Here is a 14,882-nt window from a genome sequence, read left to right as displayed (position 1 = left end):
TGGGTGCATCGAGCTGCAACTCCTAAGGGACCGAGTTAGGGAACTGGAGCTGCAGCTCGAGGACATTCGTCTGGTCAGGGAAAACGAGGAGGTGATAGATAGGAGTTATAGGCAGGTGGTAACACCGGGGCCACAAGAAGCAGGCAAGTGGGTCACAGTCAGGAAAGGGGAAAGTCAGGTGGTAGAGAGTACCCCAGTTGTGCCCCTTAAAAATAAGTACTCTAGTTTGAGTACTGTTGGGGTGGACAACCCACCTGGTGGAAGCAGCAGTGGTCGTGCCTTCGGCGTGGAGTCCGGCCTTGTAGCGCAGAAGGGTAAGGAGAGGAGGAGGAAGGCGGTGGTGACAGCGGACTCCACAGTGAGAGGGTCAGACAGACGTTTTTGTGGAAAAGTTGAGAAACGCGGATGGTGGTTTGCCTCCCTGGTGCCGGGATCAGGGATGTTTCTGACCGTATCCAAGAAATCCTGAAGTGGGAGGGAGAGGAGCCAGAGGTCGTGGTGTATACTGGTACCACTGACATAGGCAGGAAAGGGGAAGGGGTTATGAAAGGAGAATATAGGAAGTTAGGTAGGGAGTTAAGAAGAAGGAACGCAAAGGCAGTAATCTCGGGATTGCTGCCTGTGCCATGAGACAGTGAGGGAAGGAACGGAATAAGGTGGAGGATAAATGCGTGGCTGAGGAATTGGAGCAGGGGTTAGGGATTCAGGTTCCTGGACCATTGGGACCTCTTTAGGGGCAGGTGCGACCTGTACAAAAAGGATGGGTTTCACTTAAATCCCAGGGGAACCAATATCCTGGCGGGAAGGTTTGCTAAGGCTACTGGGGAGTGTTTAAACTAGAATGGTTGGGGGGTGGGAATCGAAATGAGGTGACTGGGAGAGAGGAGGTTAGCTTAAAAATAAAAGGGGCTTGTAGACAGTGTGAGAGGGAGGATAGGCAGGTGACGGAGAAGGGGAGCGCTCAGACCAAAGGGTTGAGATGTGTTTATTTTAACGCAAGGAGTGTAGTGAACAAAATGGATGAACTTAGAGCGTGGATCACTACTTGGAAGTGTGATGTGGTGGCCATTACAGAGACTTGGTTATCTCAGGGACAGGACTGGATACTTCAACTGCCGGGTTTCAGATGCTTCAGGAGGGACAGGAAAGGAGGCAAAAGAGGTGGGGGAGTGGCACTGTTGATCAGGGATAGTGTCACGGCTGTAGAAAAGATGGACGCCACAGAGGGATTGTCTACGGAATCTCTATGGGTGGAGGTTCACAACAGGAAGGGGTCAATAACTTTACTGGGTGTTTTCTATAGGCCGCCCAATAGTAGCAGGGATGTGGAGGAGCAGATTGGGAAGCAGATCCTGGAGAGATGTGATAATAACAGAGTGGTCATGATGGGAGATTTTAATTTCCCAAATATCGATTGGAATATCCCTAGGGTAAGGGGTTTAGATGGGGAGGAGTTTGTTAGGTGTGTTCAGGAGGGCTTCCTGACACAGTATGTGGATAAGCCTACAAGAGGAGAGGCTGTACTTGATTTGGTATTAGGGAATGAACCTGGGCAGGTGTCAGATCTCTCAGTGGGAGAGCATTTTGGGGATAGTGATCATAATTCTATCTCCTTTACATTCGCATTGGAGAGAGATAGGATCAGACAAGCCAGGAAAGTGTTTATTTGGAGTAAGGGCAATTATGAGGCTATTAGGCAGGAAATTAGAGGCATAAATTGGAAGGAGGTTTTCTCAGGGAAATGTGCAGAAGAAATGTGGCAAATTTTCAAGGAAAATGTGTCTGGAGTTCTGCACAGCAACGTTCCAATGAGACAGGGGAGTTATGGTAGGTCATAGGAACCATGGTGCACAAAGGCAATAACGAATTTAGTCAAGAAGAAAAGAAAAGCCGACAAAAGGTTCAGGGAGCTTGGTAATGTTAGAAATCTAGAAGAGTATACGACTAGTAGGAAGGAACTTAAGAGGGAAATTAGAAGAGCAAGAAGGGGTCATGAGAAGGCCTTGGCAGACAGAATAAAGGAAAATCCAAGGCATTCTACAAGTATGTGAAGAGCAAGAGGATAAGATGTGAAGGAGTAGGACCTATCAAATGTGACAAAGAACAAAGAACAGTACAGCACAGGAAACAGGCCCTTCGGCCCTCCAAGCCTGTGCCGCTCCTTCGTCCAACTAGACCAATCGTTTGTATCCCTCCATTCCCAGGCTGCTCATGTGACTATCCAGGCAAGTCTTAAACAATGTCAGCGTGCCTGCCTCCACCACCCTACTTGGCAGCGCGTTCCAGGCCCCCCCCACCTTTGACGGTGTCAAAGTCTGTATAGAACCGGTAGAAATGGCAGAGGTACTCAATGAATACTTTGCTTCAGTATTCACAGTGGAAAAGGATCTTGGTAGTTGCAGTGCAGACTTGCAGTGGACTGAAAAGATTGAGCATGTGGACTTTAGGAGAGAGGATGTGTTGGAGCTTTTGAAAAGCATCAAGTTAGATAAATCGCCGGGACCGGATGGGATGTACCCCAGGTTACTGTGGGAGGCAAGGGGAGAGATTGCTGAGCCTCTGGCGATCATCTTTGTGTCATCAATGGAGACGGGAGAGGTTCTGGAGGATTGGAGGATTGCGGATGTGGTTCCGTTATTCAAGAAAGGGAGAAGAGATAGCCCAGGAAATTATAGACCAGTGAGTCTAACCTCAGTGGTTGGTAAGTTGATGAAGAAGATCCTGAGAGGCAGGATTTATGAACATCTGGAGAGGAATAGTATGATCAGAAATAGCCAGCACGGCTTTGTCCAAGGCAGATCATGCCTTACGAGCCTAATTGAATTTTTTGAAGATGTAACTAGACACCTAGACGAGGGAAGAGCGGTAGATGTTGTTTATATGGATTTCAGCAAGGCGTTTGATAAGGTGCCCCATGCAAGGGTTATTGAGAAAGTGAAGGGGCATGGGATACAAGGGGACATTGCCTTGTGGATTCAGAACTGGCTTGCCCACAGAAGGCAAAGAGTGGTTGTAGATGGGTCTTTTTCAGCATGGAGGTCGGTCACCAGTGGAGTGCCCCAGGGATCTGTTCTGGGACCCTTGCTCTTTGTGATTTTTATAAATGACCTGGATGAGGAAGTGGAGGGATGGGTTGGCAAGTTTGCTGATGAAACAAAGGTTGGTGGTGTTGTGGATAGTGTAGAGGGATGTCAGCAGTTGCAACGAGACATAGATAAGATGCAAGACTGGGCGGAGAATTGGCAGATGGACTTCGACCCAGATAAGTGTGTGGTGGTTCATTTTGGCAGGTCGAATAGGATGAAAGAATATAATATTCAGGGTAAGACGCTTGGCAGTGTGGAAGATCAGAAGGATCTTGGGGTCCGGGTTCATAGGACGCTCAAAGCAGCGTCGCAGGTGGAGGCTGTGGTTAAGAAGGCGTATGGAATACTGGCCTTTATCAAGAGAGGAATTGAGTTTAGAAATCGGGAGATAATGCTGCAGCTGTATAGGACCCTGGTCAGACCCCACCTGGACTACTGTGCCCAGTTCTGGTCGCCCCATTACAGAAAGGATGTGGAAGCCATAGAAAGGGTGCAGAGGAGATTTAGAACAAAGAACAAAGAACAGTACAGCACAGGAACAGGCCCTTCGGCCCTCCAAGCCCGCGCCGCTCCCTGGTCCAAACTAGACCATTCTTTTGTATCCCTCCATTCCCACTCCGTTCATATGGCTGTCTAGATAAGTCTTAAATGTTCCCAGTGTGTCCGCCTCCACCACGTTGCCTGGCAGCGCATTCCAGGCCCCCACCACCCTCTGTGTAAAATATGTCCTTCTGATATTTACAAGGATGTTGCCTGGATTAGGTGGCATGCCTTATGAGGATAGGTTGAGAGAGCTAGGTCTTTTCTCCTTGGAGAAGCGAAGGATGAGAGGTGACCTGATAGAGGTATATAAGATGTTGAGAGGTATTGATAGAGTGGATTCTCAGAGGCTTTTACCCAGGGTTGAAATGGTCGCCACAAGAGGTCACAGGTTTAGGGTGTTGGGGAGTAGGTACAGAGGAGATGTTCGGGGTAAGTTTTTCACTCAGAGGGTGGTGGGTGCGTGGAATCGGCTGCCGGTAGTGGTGGTGGAGGCAGATTCGATAGGGTCTTTTAAGAGACTTTTGGATAAGTTCATGGAAGTTAGTAAGATAAAGGGTTATAGGTAAGCCCAGTAGGTAGGGACATGTTCGGCGCAACTTGTGGGCCGAAGGGCCTGTTTGTGCTGTAGCTTTTCTATGTTCTAAGTTGGTGGTGTGACACAACGATGAATATGCTCAACACAATGGAGCATAGGAGACTTAGGGGTGATCTTATAAGATTGAGGCAATGGATGTCCTTCTGCTCTCCCCATGATGCAGCTACAGTTAGGATGATCAGATTGTGGCAAGGCGCATTTGGGGCGGCACGGTGGCACAGTGGTTAGCAGTGCTGCCTCATCGTACCAGGGACCCAGGTTCGATTCCTGGCTTGGGTCACTGTCTGTGTGGAGTTTGCACATTCTCCGTGTGTCTGTGTGGGTTTCCTCCGGGTGCTCCGGTTTCCTCCCACAGTCCAAAGATGTGCTGGTTAGATGGATTACCCGAACAGGTGCTGGAGTGTGGCAACTGGGGGAATTTCACAGTAACTTCATTGCAGTGTGAATGTCAGCCTGCTTGTTACTAAAAAATAAACTTAAATACTGCAGAGAAACACTCTTATCATTCCCATTGCCATTGCAGACATTAGAGACGTGGATATCACTTTCTCCAAGTGTTGGTCCAATTCACTGTTAGATTAGTGAGTTTATACTCACAATATGGGAAAAGTAAGCTGTTCTGCCTGATAATTTTGAGTCACCTGAGGGATTTTTGACATGATGGGCCATTTGCTTTTGTTTGGGGAGGTGGGGGGTTAAAAACTGGGTTAGTTACCATTGCATTGGGAAACCAACCTGACCACTTCTACATTTCACTGCAAGGAGTGAGCTTGGGTGTGCACAAATCCTCAATTATATCAATATTTACAAAGACTCCTGACTTTAAGGTCAGATCATCATGAAACTTGCTGATGAAAGTAACTCGGAAATGCAACAGCAATTAAAGGAGTCAAAGCTTTCATGGAAATATGGCATCAACTCCAACTGGATCTTCAGGTTTGCTGACGACACCACCATAGTGGGCCGGATCTCAAACAATGATGAGACAGAGTACATGAAAGAGACAGAGAATCTGGTGAACTGGTGCGATGACAATAATCTCTCCCTCAATGTCAACAAAATGAAAGAGATAGTCATTGACTTCAGGAAGCATAAAGGAGAACATGCCCCTGTCTACATCAATGGGGATGAAGTAGAAATGGTTGAGAGCTTCAAAGTTTTAGGTGCTCAGATTAACAACAACCTGTCCTGGTCCCCCCATGCCGACACTATAGTTAAGAAATCCCACCAAAGCCTCTACTTTCTGAAGATTAAGGAAATTTGGCATGTCCACTACAACACTCACCAACTTTTACAGATGCACGATAGAAAGCATTCTTTCTGGTTTTATCAGAGCTTGGTATGGCTCCTGCTCTGTCCAAGACCACAAGAAACTACAAAGGGTCGTGAACAAAGCCCAGTCCATCACTCAAATCAGTCTCCCATCCATTGATTTCCTGCTGCCTCAGCAAAGCAGCCAACGTAATCAAGGACCCCACGCACCCCGGACATTCTCTCTTCCACCTTCTTCTGGTGAAAAAGATACAAACCTCCAAGATCACGTACCAACCAACCTAGGAATAGCTTTTCCCCTGCTGCCATCAGACTTTTGAATGCACCTACCTTGCATTAAGTTGACCTTTCTCTACACCCTAGCTATGATTGTCACATTACATTCTCACTCTCTCTTTTCCTTTTCTATGAACGGTATGCTCTGTCTATGTAGCACGTAAGAAACAATACTTTTCACTGTATCCCAATATGTGTGACAATAATAAATCAAATCAATCAATGCTCAGTTTTGAAAGCTTACTTGCTGGTGGAATGTCAGGGATATCCTTATCAGTGCGAGGGAGAGTTAGGGTGCCCCAGTCAAGCAGGTCACAACAGCAACCAACCCTGGCCCTCGCCACGACAGCAATATTAGCGACACACAGTAATCCATCCAACAACTAGTAACCCCTTGACCAGCCTCCCCATTGAGACCCATTTGCTCCCTTTCATCATCAATGTGTTAAAGGCTCTTTCCCCAAGCACATAGGAATAGACAAGACGGAAAATTGGTGCAACAGAATAATATTAATGTGATCTAACCAGAGAAAGTCCCACCCACAGCATTCCCTCATGTCCCCACATATACCCTGGTGGAACTGTAAAGACCTTTTCTGATTACACCTAATTTGTGCAGTCCATGTAGCTTCAGGAAAGGTGAAAGTCGGCTGCTCGCACTGCTCAGATGTTCCTGGATGATGATGTCCTCTGACTTCCAAATCCCAGTGAGGGCTGATCAAAAACTGCTCCACCTGCGCGCCAGCAGGGGCAAACTTGGCCATCAGGTGATGAGGCAGCTTGTGGGTTATTGGCTGAGGTTGAGGGTGGCAGTGGCTGAAGTGGAAACACTTTGAGTGGAGTCTAACTTCCATGTCATCTTCGATCATCATCATTTGCATGTGCCAGCCTTACTTTGCTGTTGCATTATTGTGATAGTGTGGTCCCTTTAAGAGGTAATCCTTCATGGGCCACATGACTGGGCCAGAATCAATGGAGTGAGAGCGCATGAACCTCGGCCAGTCAGGAGCAAGGGCATGCATCTTGTTGGGAGCAGACCTGTGTAGTTGTTTTGCAAATCCTTAGAGCCATAGAGGTTTACAGCATGGAAACAGGCCCTTCGGCCCAACTTGTCCATGCCGCCCTTATTTTTTTTAAAAACCCCTCAGCTAATCCCAATTGCTCGCATTTGACCCATATTCCTCTATACCCATCGTACCCATGTAACTATCTAAATGTTTTTTAAAAGATAAAATTGTACTCCCCTCTACTACCACCTCTCGCAGCTTGTTCCAAACACTCACCACCCTCTGTATGAAAAAAATTGGCCCTCTGGACACTTTTGTATCTCTCCCCTTTCACCTTAAACCTATGCCCTCTAGTTTTAGACTCCCCTACCTTTGGGAAAAGATATTGACTATCTATCTTGTCTATGCCCCTCATTATTTTATAGACTGTTTAAGGTCACCCCTCAGCCTCCTACGCTCCAGAGAAAAAAGTCCCAGTCTATTCAGTCTCTCCTTATAACTCAATCCATCAAGTCCCGGTAGCATCCTAGTAAATCTTTTCTGCACTCTTTCTAGTTTAATAATATCCTTTCTATAATAGGGTGACCAGAATTGCACACAGTATTCCAAGTGTGGCCTTACCAATGTCTTGTATAACTTCAACAAGACATTCCAACTCCTGTATTCAATGTTCTGACCGATGAAACCAATCATGCCGAATGCCTTCTTCACCACTCTGGCCACCTGTGACTCCACTTTCAAGGAGCTATGAACATGTACCCCTAGATCTCTTTGTTCTGGCACTCTCCCCAACACCCTACCATTAACTGAGTAAGTCCTGCCCTGGTTCAATCTACCAAAATGCATGACCTCGCATTTGTCTAAATGAAACTCCATCTGCCATTCGTCAGCCCACTGGCCCAATTGATCAAGATCCCGCTGCAATTGGAGATAACTTTCCTCACTGTCCAACATGCCACCAATCTTGGTGTCATCTGCAAATTTACTAACCACGTCCCCTATATTCTCATCCAAATCATTAATATTAATGACAAATAACAATGGGCCCAGCACTGATCCCTGAGGCACACTGCTGGTCACAGGCCTCCAGTTTGAAAAACAACTCTCCACAACCACCCTTCTATTATAAATACCTTCTTCTCGTTGAATAAATCTTCTTGTTTTATAACAGTTGTGGTAATGTGGCCCCTTTAAGGGGCAATCCTTTGCAGATCATGTGATCAGGCCGGAGCCTATGGAATGGAAGGGCGTGAAGTTGGGCCTATCAGGAGCAAGGGCATGCATGATGGGACTGAGAGGAATGTAGTTGAAGCCAGAGAGGAGAGAGCAGGGCTGCGTGATGTTTCTATCAGACCTTTAGAGTGTAAACAGTTATCTTAGCTTCATAAACACTTCCTGTTGTTGCAGCCACATCAAGTTGCCTTCAGTTATTACACTGGCGATGAGGAAAAACTACGTCAGTCATCCGGAGATCAGAGTGCGCAGTTCGAGGGGAAGGAAAAGGAACCCAAAAAGAAAAAGGTACAGATGCCCTTATGATGCCTTTAATTAGGAAGATGGAGCTGTTTGATCGAGACGTTTGCAGCGGAGGCTGCAAAGGTATCGAAAAGTTGCATTATTTCTTCGTGGTTAATGAAAGCACTGGAGGAAGAACAAAAGGAGACGTCTGTGACCCACATACTTGCAGCCTGGAGAAGGAGCCTAACATAACCTGAAGCTTCAGACACAAAGGCTGGGATTTTACCGGCACACCCGCCCCGATTCCCAGGAGGGAGTGGGGGGGTGGGTGGGGGGCGGGGGGTGGGGGTGGGAGGGGGGGGAAGCTCGGAGAACAGCATTCTCCGTTGGCCTCGGGTAGGATCGTACGAACCTCGGGCGGACGTGCCGGTAAAATTCCACCCAAAGTATTTCAATCAAATAATTGGACTAGTCAATCACGATTTTAAACCCGGTTTTCAGTCATCATGGTGCTGTGAGGGAACCAGGGGAGGCAGTCTCCGGGTTTGTAGCCAAACTGTGTTGTTAAACAGAGCACTACGAATTTGGCCCAGCTTTGTGGGAGGTTAAAGTTAAAGTTTGTTTATTAGTCACAAGTAAGGCTTACATTAACACTACAATGAAGTTAATGTGAAATTCCCCGAGTTGTTACATTCCGGCACCTGTTCGGGTCAATGCACCCTAACCAGCACGTCTTTCGGAATGTGGGAGGAAACCGGAGCACCTGGAGGAAACCCACGCAGACATGGGAATCACAAACCAGCCTCCTATCCACTGACTCTGTCTACACTTCCCGCTGCCTTGGCAAAGCAGCCAGCATAATTAAGGACCCCACACACCCCGGATATTCTCTCTTCCACCTTCTTCCGTCGGGAAAAAGATACTAAAGTCTGAGGTCACATACCAACCGACTCGAGAACAGCTTCTTCCCTGCTGCCGTCAGACTTTTGAATGGACTTACCTTACATTAAGTTGATCTTTCTCTACACCCTAGCTATGACTGTAACACTACATTCTGCACTCTCCCCTTTCCTTCTCTATGAACGATATGCTCTGTCTGAATAGCGCGCAAGAAACAATACTTTTCACTGTATGTTAATACATGTAACAATAATAAATCAAATCAAACCGTGCAGACTCCACACAGACAGTGACCCAAGCCAGGAATTGAACCCAGGTCACTGGCGCTGTGAGGCAGCAGTGCTAACCGCTGTGCCACTGTGAAAGACTGCTTGGTTTGTGGGATCAACAGTCCCACAATACAAAATAAAGCCGTTGGCTGGAATTAAAATCTCTTTGGAAAAGGACGTAGAGGTGGCGCAGGTGACTGAATGTGCTGAGCAAGGGATGAGTGATTACAAGGTGACCCGTTTGTGGTGGGAACCAGCTGCTGTGAGGAACAGCTCGAGTCAGGGTGCAGCAGGGAGGGCTGTGAGGGCTGGTATAGTCACATGGTTTTGGTGACGGCGGGGGGAGCACTCCTAGGAGACGCGCTGGTGTAAAAATTATACATGTTTTTGCTGCAAGAGGAAGGATCATTTGCTGGCTTGCTGCAGGGTAAAGCAGACAGGACAGGACACATGAAGAAAAATAACAATGGTTAAAGCAACACCATTCAGCCAACTGGCCGAGGAACCCAACAAGGGATCTGAAACTGTTCTGTTCAACCAGATCCAACACAACAGAATACCACCTATCGACATCGCCCTGATGGTTAACTGCAGACCCTGAAAGATGCAGTTGACAGTGGAGCAGTGGCCACCATCATAAGTGAACAAGCATTCAGATACCTTCAAAAAGAACAAAGAAAATTACAGCGCAAGAACAGGCCCTTCGGCCCTCCAAGCCTGCACCGACCATGCTACCCGACCTAACTAAAACCCCCTACCCTTCCGGGGATCATATCCCTCCATCCCCATCCTATTCATGTATTTGTCAAGACGCCCCTTAAAAGTCACTATCGTATCTACTTCCATTACCTCCCCCGGCAACGAGTTCCAGGCACCCACCACCCTCTGTTTAAAAAATCTGTCTTGGACATCTCCTTGCCCCTTTCACCTTAAACCTGTGCCCCCTAGTAATTGACTCTTCCACCCTGGGAAAAAGCTTCTGACTATCCGCTCTGTCCATGCCTCTCATAATCTTGTAGACTTCTATCAGGTCGCACCTCAACCTCCATCGTTCCAGTGAGAACAAACCAAGTTTCTCCAACCTCTCCTCATAGCTAATGCCCTCCATACCAGGCAACATCCTGGTAAATCTTTTCTGTACCCTCTCCAAAGCCTCCACATCCTTCTGGTAGTGTGGTGACCAGAATTGAACACTATGGGCCTGATTTTACCATTTTCATTCTGAGTGCTGAATCTGGGCGCAATTCAGATCCGACTTGGAAATCTGCTTTCAGGTGCCCCCATACACACTTAGCCAGAAAAAAAACCCACAGGTCCCATTCGTGCTGTGGGCAGGGCTAAGTGCAGCTGAAATGATCGGAGCTCTGAACTGCGCATGCGCAGTTGGAAAAAAATTTGAAAAAGCGCACCCGTGTCAGGTCACTCCCGGGTCGCAGAAAGCGGAGAAAGCATCCTGAGGGCGAAAAGCGGGAGTGATGGCCACCACAGACATCACTGCCCCCCTTATCCACACTCCCACTCGCTCCCCAGACTGATCGTGACCCCTGTCCCTCCCCCCACACTGATCGCCCGCAGAGTGGCAGCGGACCCCCCTGCCCCCCCCCCCACCAGTGAGCGATTGGGCCCTCCCCCCCCCACCACCAGAGATACATCTTACCCGCCTCCCTCCTCTCCCCTCAGAGAACAATCTGGCCTCACTCCCTCCCCCCCAGAGAACAATCTGGCCTCACTACCCCCCCACCCCCCAGAGAATGGTCTGGCCTCACTCACCCCACCCCCCCCTCAGAGACAGATCTGGCCTCACTCAACCCCCCCCCAGTGGCTAATGCACTTCATCATGGGTGGCACGGTGACACAGTGATTAGCACTACTGCCTCACAGCGCCAGAGACCCGGGTTCAATTCGGTCTTGGGTCACTGTCTGTGTGGAGTCTGCAAGTTCTCCCCGTGTCAGTATGGGTTTCCTCTGGGTGCTCCGGTTTCATAGAAACATAGAAAACTACAGCACAAAACAGGCCCTTCGGCCCCACAAGTTGTGCCGAACATATCCCTACCTTTTAGGCCTACCTATAACCCTCCATCCTATTAAGTTCCATGTACTCATCCAGGAGTCTCTTAAAAGACCCTATTGAGTTTGCCTCCACCACCACTGACGGCAGCCGATTCCACTCGCCCACCACCCTCTGTGTGAAAAACTTCCTCCTAACATTTCCACTGTACCTACCCCCAGCACCTTAAACCTGTGTCCTCTCGTAGCAGCCATTTCCACCCTGGGAAAAAGCCTCTGAGAGTCCACCCGATCTATGCCTCTCAACATCTTATACACCTCTATTAGGTCTCCTCTCATCCTACGTCTCTCCAAGGAGAAAAGACCGAGCTCCCTCAGCCTATCCTCATAAGGCATGCCACTCAATCCAGGCAACATCCTTGTAAATCTCCTCTGCACCCTTTCAATCTTTTCCACATCCTTCCTGTAATGAGGCGACCAGAACTGAGCACAGTACTCCAAGTGGGGTCTGACGAGGGTCTTATATAGCTGCATCATTATCCCCGGACTCCTAAACTCAATCCCTTGATTGATAAAGGCCAGCACACCATACGCCTTCTTAACCACCTCCTCCACCTGCGGAGCCGATTTTAGAGCCTTTGGACCCGAACCCCAAGGTCCTTCTGATCCTCTACAGTACTAAGAGTCTTTCCCTTTATATTGTACTCCTTCATCCCATTTGACCTGCCAAAATGGACCACTACGCATTTATCTGGGTTGAAGTCCATCTGCCACTTGTCCGCCCAGTCTTGCATCCTATCTATGTCCCTCTGTAACTTCTGACATCCCTCCAGACTATCCACAACCCCACCAACCTTCATGTTGTCGGCAAACCTACCAACCCATCCCTCCACTTCCTCATCCAGGTCATTTATGAAAATGACAAACAGCAAGGGTCCCAGGACAGATCCCTGGGGCACACCACTGGTGACCAGCCTCCATTTAGAAAAAGACCCATCTATACACACTCTCTGCCTCCTTTGGGCAAGCCAGTTCTGGATCCACAGGGCAGCAGCCCCTTGGATCCCATGCCCTCTCACTTTTCTAGAAGCCTCCCACAGTCTGAAAGATGTGCATGTTTGGTGGATTGGCCATGCTAAATTGTCACTTAGTTCAGGGGGATTAACAAGGTAAATATGTAGGGTTACAGGGAAAGGGCCTGGGTGGGATTGTTGTTGGTACCATGGGCCAAAGGGCTTCCTTCTGTACTGTAGGGATTCTATAATTCTATGAGTGCCTGAACCTTAGCCAATTGGGAGCGAGGGCTCGCATCCCCGAGACTGAAAGTTGACAGAGTGAACTGGGGAGTTGTTGGGACCAGTTATGTTATGTTGCGAATCCTTCAGTTGTACAAAATTTCTTCTTGTTGAATAAATCTTCTTGTTTTATACCTGCCGTACCGAGTCACCTTCAGTTATCACAATCATTAATACATGTTCATCAATGCCTATCTTTGAATTAACTTTGTGCACTGTCATTGCAGAATTCACAACAATACGTTCCATAGTTTAATCATATCACAAAACTTACACAGTATAACTGCGGTTCCTAGAACCACCACAGACAGCAGGATGGAGACACCCAGGAGAATGTAGAAGACCAGAGGTGGACATTTTCCCCGCATAGGATCTGCTGCTTGGACACTGTGTTCTGTAAAGAGCATGAGAAGGTTATCACTGAACGGATTAGAGGGACCAGTCTTCTTCATTTGTACCTGGAGAAGAGAAGCCGAGTATTGCTGTCAACACTAGACTTTTAAACTTTGAACGGTTGAGACCATTGAACTCACATTTCTACGATTAAAGAACACTCACTAACAGCAGCTACATGATCTAAATTGGACAGGAATCTGAAATGATGCAAGTTATGGACAGTTATAAAAAGAAGTTATGAAATGTAATTTACTCGTGTAACCTGCATCATACAAGGAATAGTGACCATTGTCCATCACACAGCTCTGTCCTATCAATTCTTCAACATTTCACCATCCCTCATCAGCATCTTTACTGTAAAATCTTCCTCACAGATATCACTCCGAGTCGATAACGCCATCAAATCGATGGTCACGGTTTGTTTTTTGACCCCACTGTTTTATTCCACTTTTTATTATTAATTTCACAATCAGTTAAAGGGATGGTCATAGTGGATGGGTGGGTTCCGTCCCTATTGCATTAATTCAATTTTTGGCTGTAAAATCCATCAATTTTTCTAAAGGACTGGAATTTTCTGACAAAGTGTTCTCTCAACCAATGAAAAATTACTTTTCACTGGATTCTAGTCAATTCTAGTCTAATCAGCGGTCATGGGCATTCGGCCTCTGATCTTCGGGTAAGTGTTCTCCAAGGCGGCCTTCACGACACACGACAGCGCAGAGTCACTGAGCAGAGACTGATAGCCAAGTTCCGCACACATGATGACAGCCTCAACCGGGATCTTGGGTTCATGTCACATTATCTGTAACCCCCACGACTTGCTCGGGCTTGCAAAATCTCACTAACTGTCCCGGTTGGAGACAATACACATCTCTTTATCCTGTGCTTAACCCTCCACTCACATTGTCTGTACCTTTAAGACTTGATTACCTGTAAAGACTCGCATTCCAACCATTATTTTGTAAATTGAGTTGGTGTCTTTATATGCCCTGTTTGTGAACTGAAATCCCACTCACCTGACGAAGGAGCAGCGAGCGCTCCGAAAGCTAGTGGCGTTTGCTACCAAATAAACCTGTTGGACTTTAACCTGGTGTTGTTAAACTTCTTACTGTGTTTACCCCAGTCCAACGCCGGCATCTCCACATCACTTCTAGTCAATTAACAAGGACTGAATAACCTGTACATTAATGATTAGATGTGTACCTGGCTTCAAGTTTTCCTGTTTTTTCCTGTCGCCTCTTGGTTGATCAAGATGAAACTCCTCGAAGTTTTGATCGTCATTTTTCAACTCCATTCTCAGCTGGATGAACTTCTTGTCTTGAGGCGACGAGACAAAAACAAGCTCTTTCTCCCAGTTCCACTTGCTGCATTTTCAGGTTTTTATAGAAAGCCACAGATTGAGTCTGAAGAACGATTCAGCACTTTCACTTCTGTTTTTCGATCTTCCTCCACCCTTTGTGTCACTGCTGAATTTGCTGTATGCTCTCGATGATTTTCTACAGCTGGTTATCAAAATACTTTTCTGTGGAATTCTGTACAGTGTTTGAAGTTACAGATCAACTTTTCATCCACAACCTTCCAGCATCTTTTCTTTGAGTGTCTCCTTTCATTACATTGAGTATGCACTCCCATTACCGTTGAATATGCACACACATATGTGTATATTTCCATTCCCATTGCCATTCCATTCAGTGTGAAATCCTATATCAATGACTGTGCATTCTTATTCCATTCAGTGTTCCCTAATGTGTATACTCCCATACTACTGAATGTACTCT

General features: G+C 47.2%; 1 protein-coding gene across 1 annotated transcript in view; it reads right to left on the bottom strand.

The window, feature by feature from the left end:
• Window positions 1-14,445, bottom strand: part of LOC144507536 (uncharacterized) — a 63,666-nt gene extending 49,221 nt beyond the window's left edge. Inside the window, exons 1-2 of the mRNA XM_078234672.1 lie at window positions 14,308-14,445; window positions 12,983-13,102 (exon numbers count right to left, since the gene is read on the bottom strand). Of these exons, the coding sequence (XP_078090798.1) occupies window positions 12,983-13,102; window positions 14,308-14,398 (211 nt within the window). The 5' untranslated portion in view covers window positions 14,399-14,445. The remainder of the gene's footprint in view (window positions 1-12,982; window positions 13,103-14,307) is intronic.
• Between the last annotated feature and the right edge of the window lie 437 nt (window positions 14,446-14,882).

Source organism: Mustelus asterias, chromosome 19 (assembly GCF_964213995.1).
Source record: "Mustelus asterias chromosome 19, sMusAst1.hap1.1, whole genome shotgun sequence".
Lineage (NCBI taxonomy): Eukaryota > Metazoa > Chordata > Chondrichthyes > Carcharhiniformes > Triakidae > Mustelus > Mustelus asterias.
This window is presented reverse-complemented; position numbering and strand designations above follow the sequence as displayed.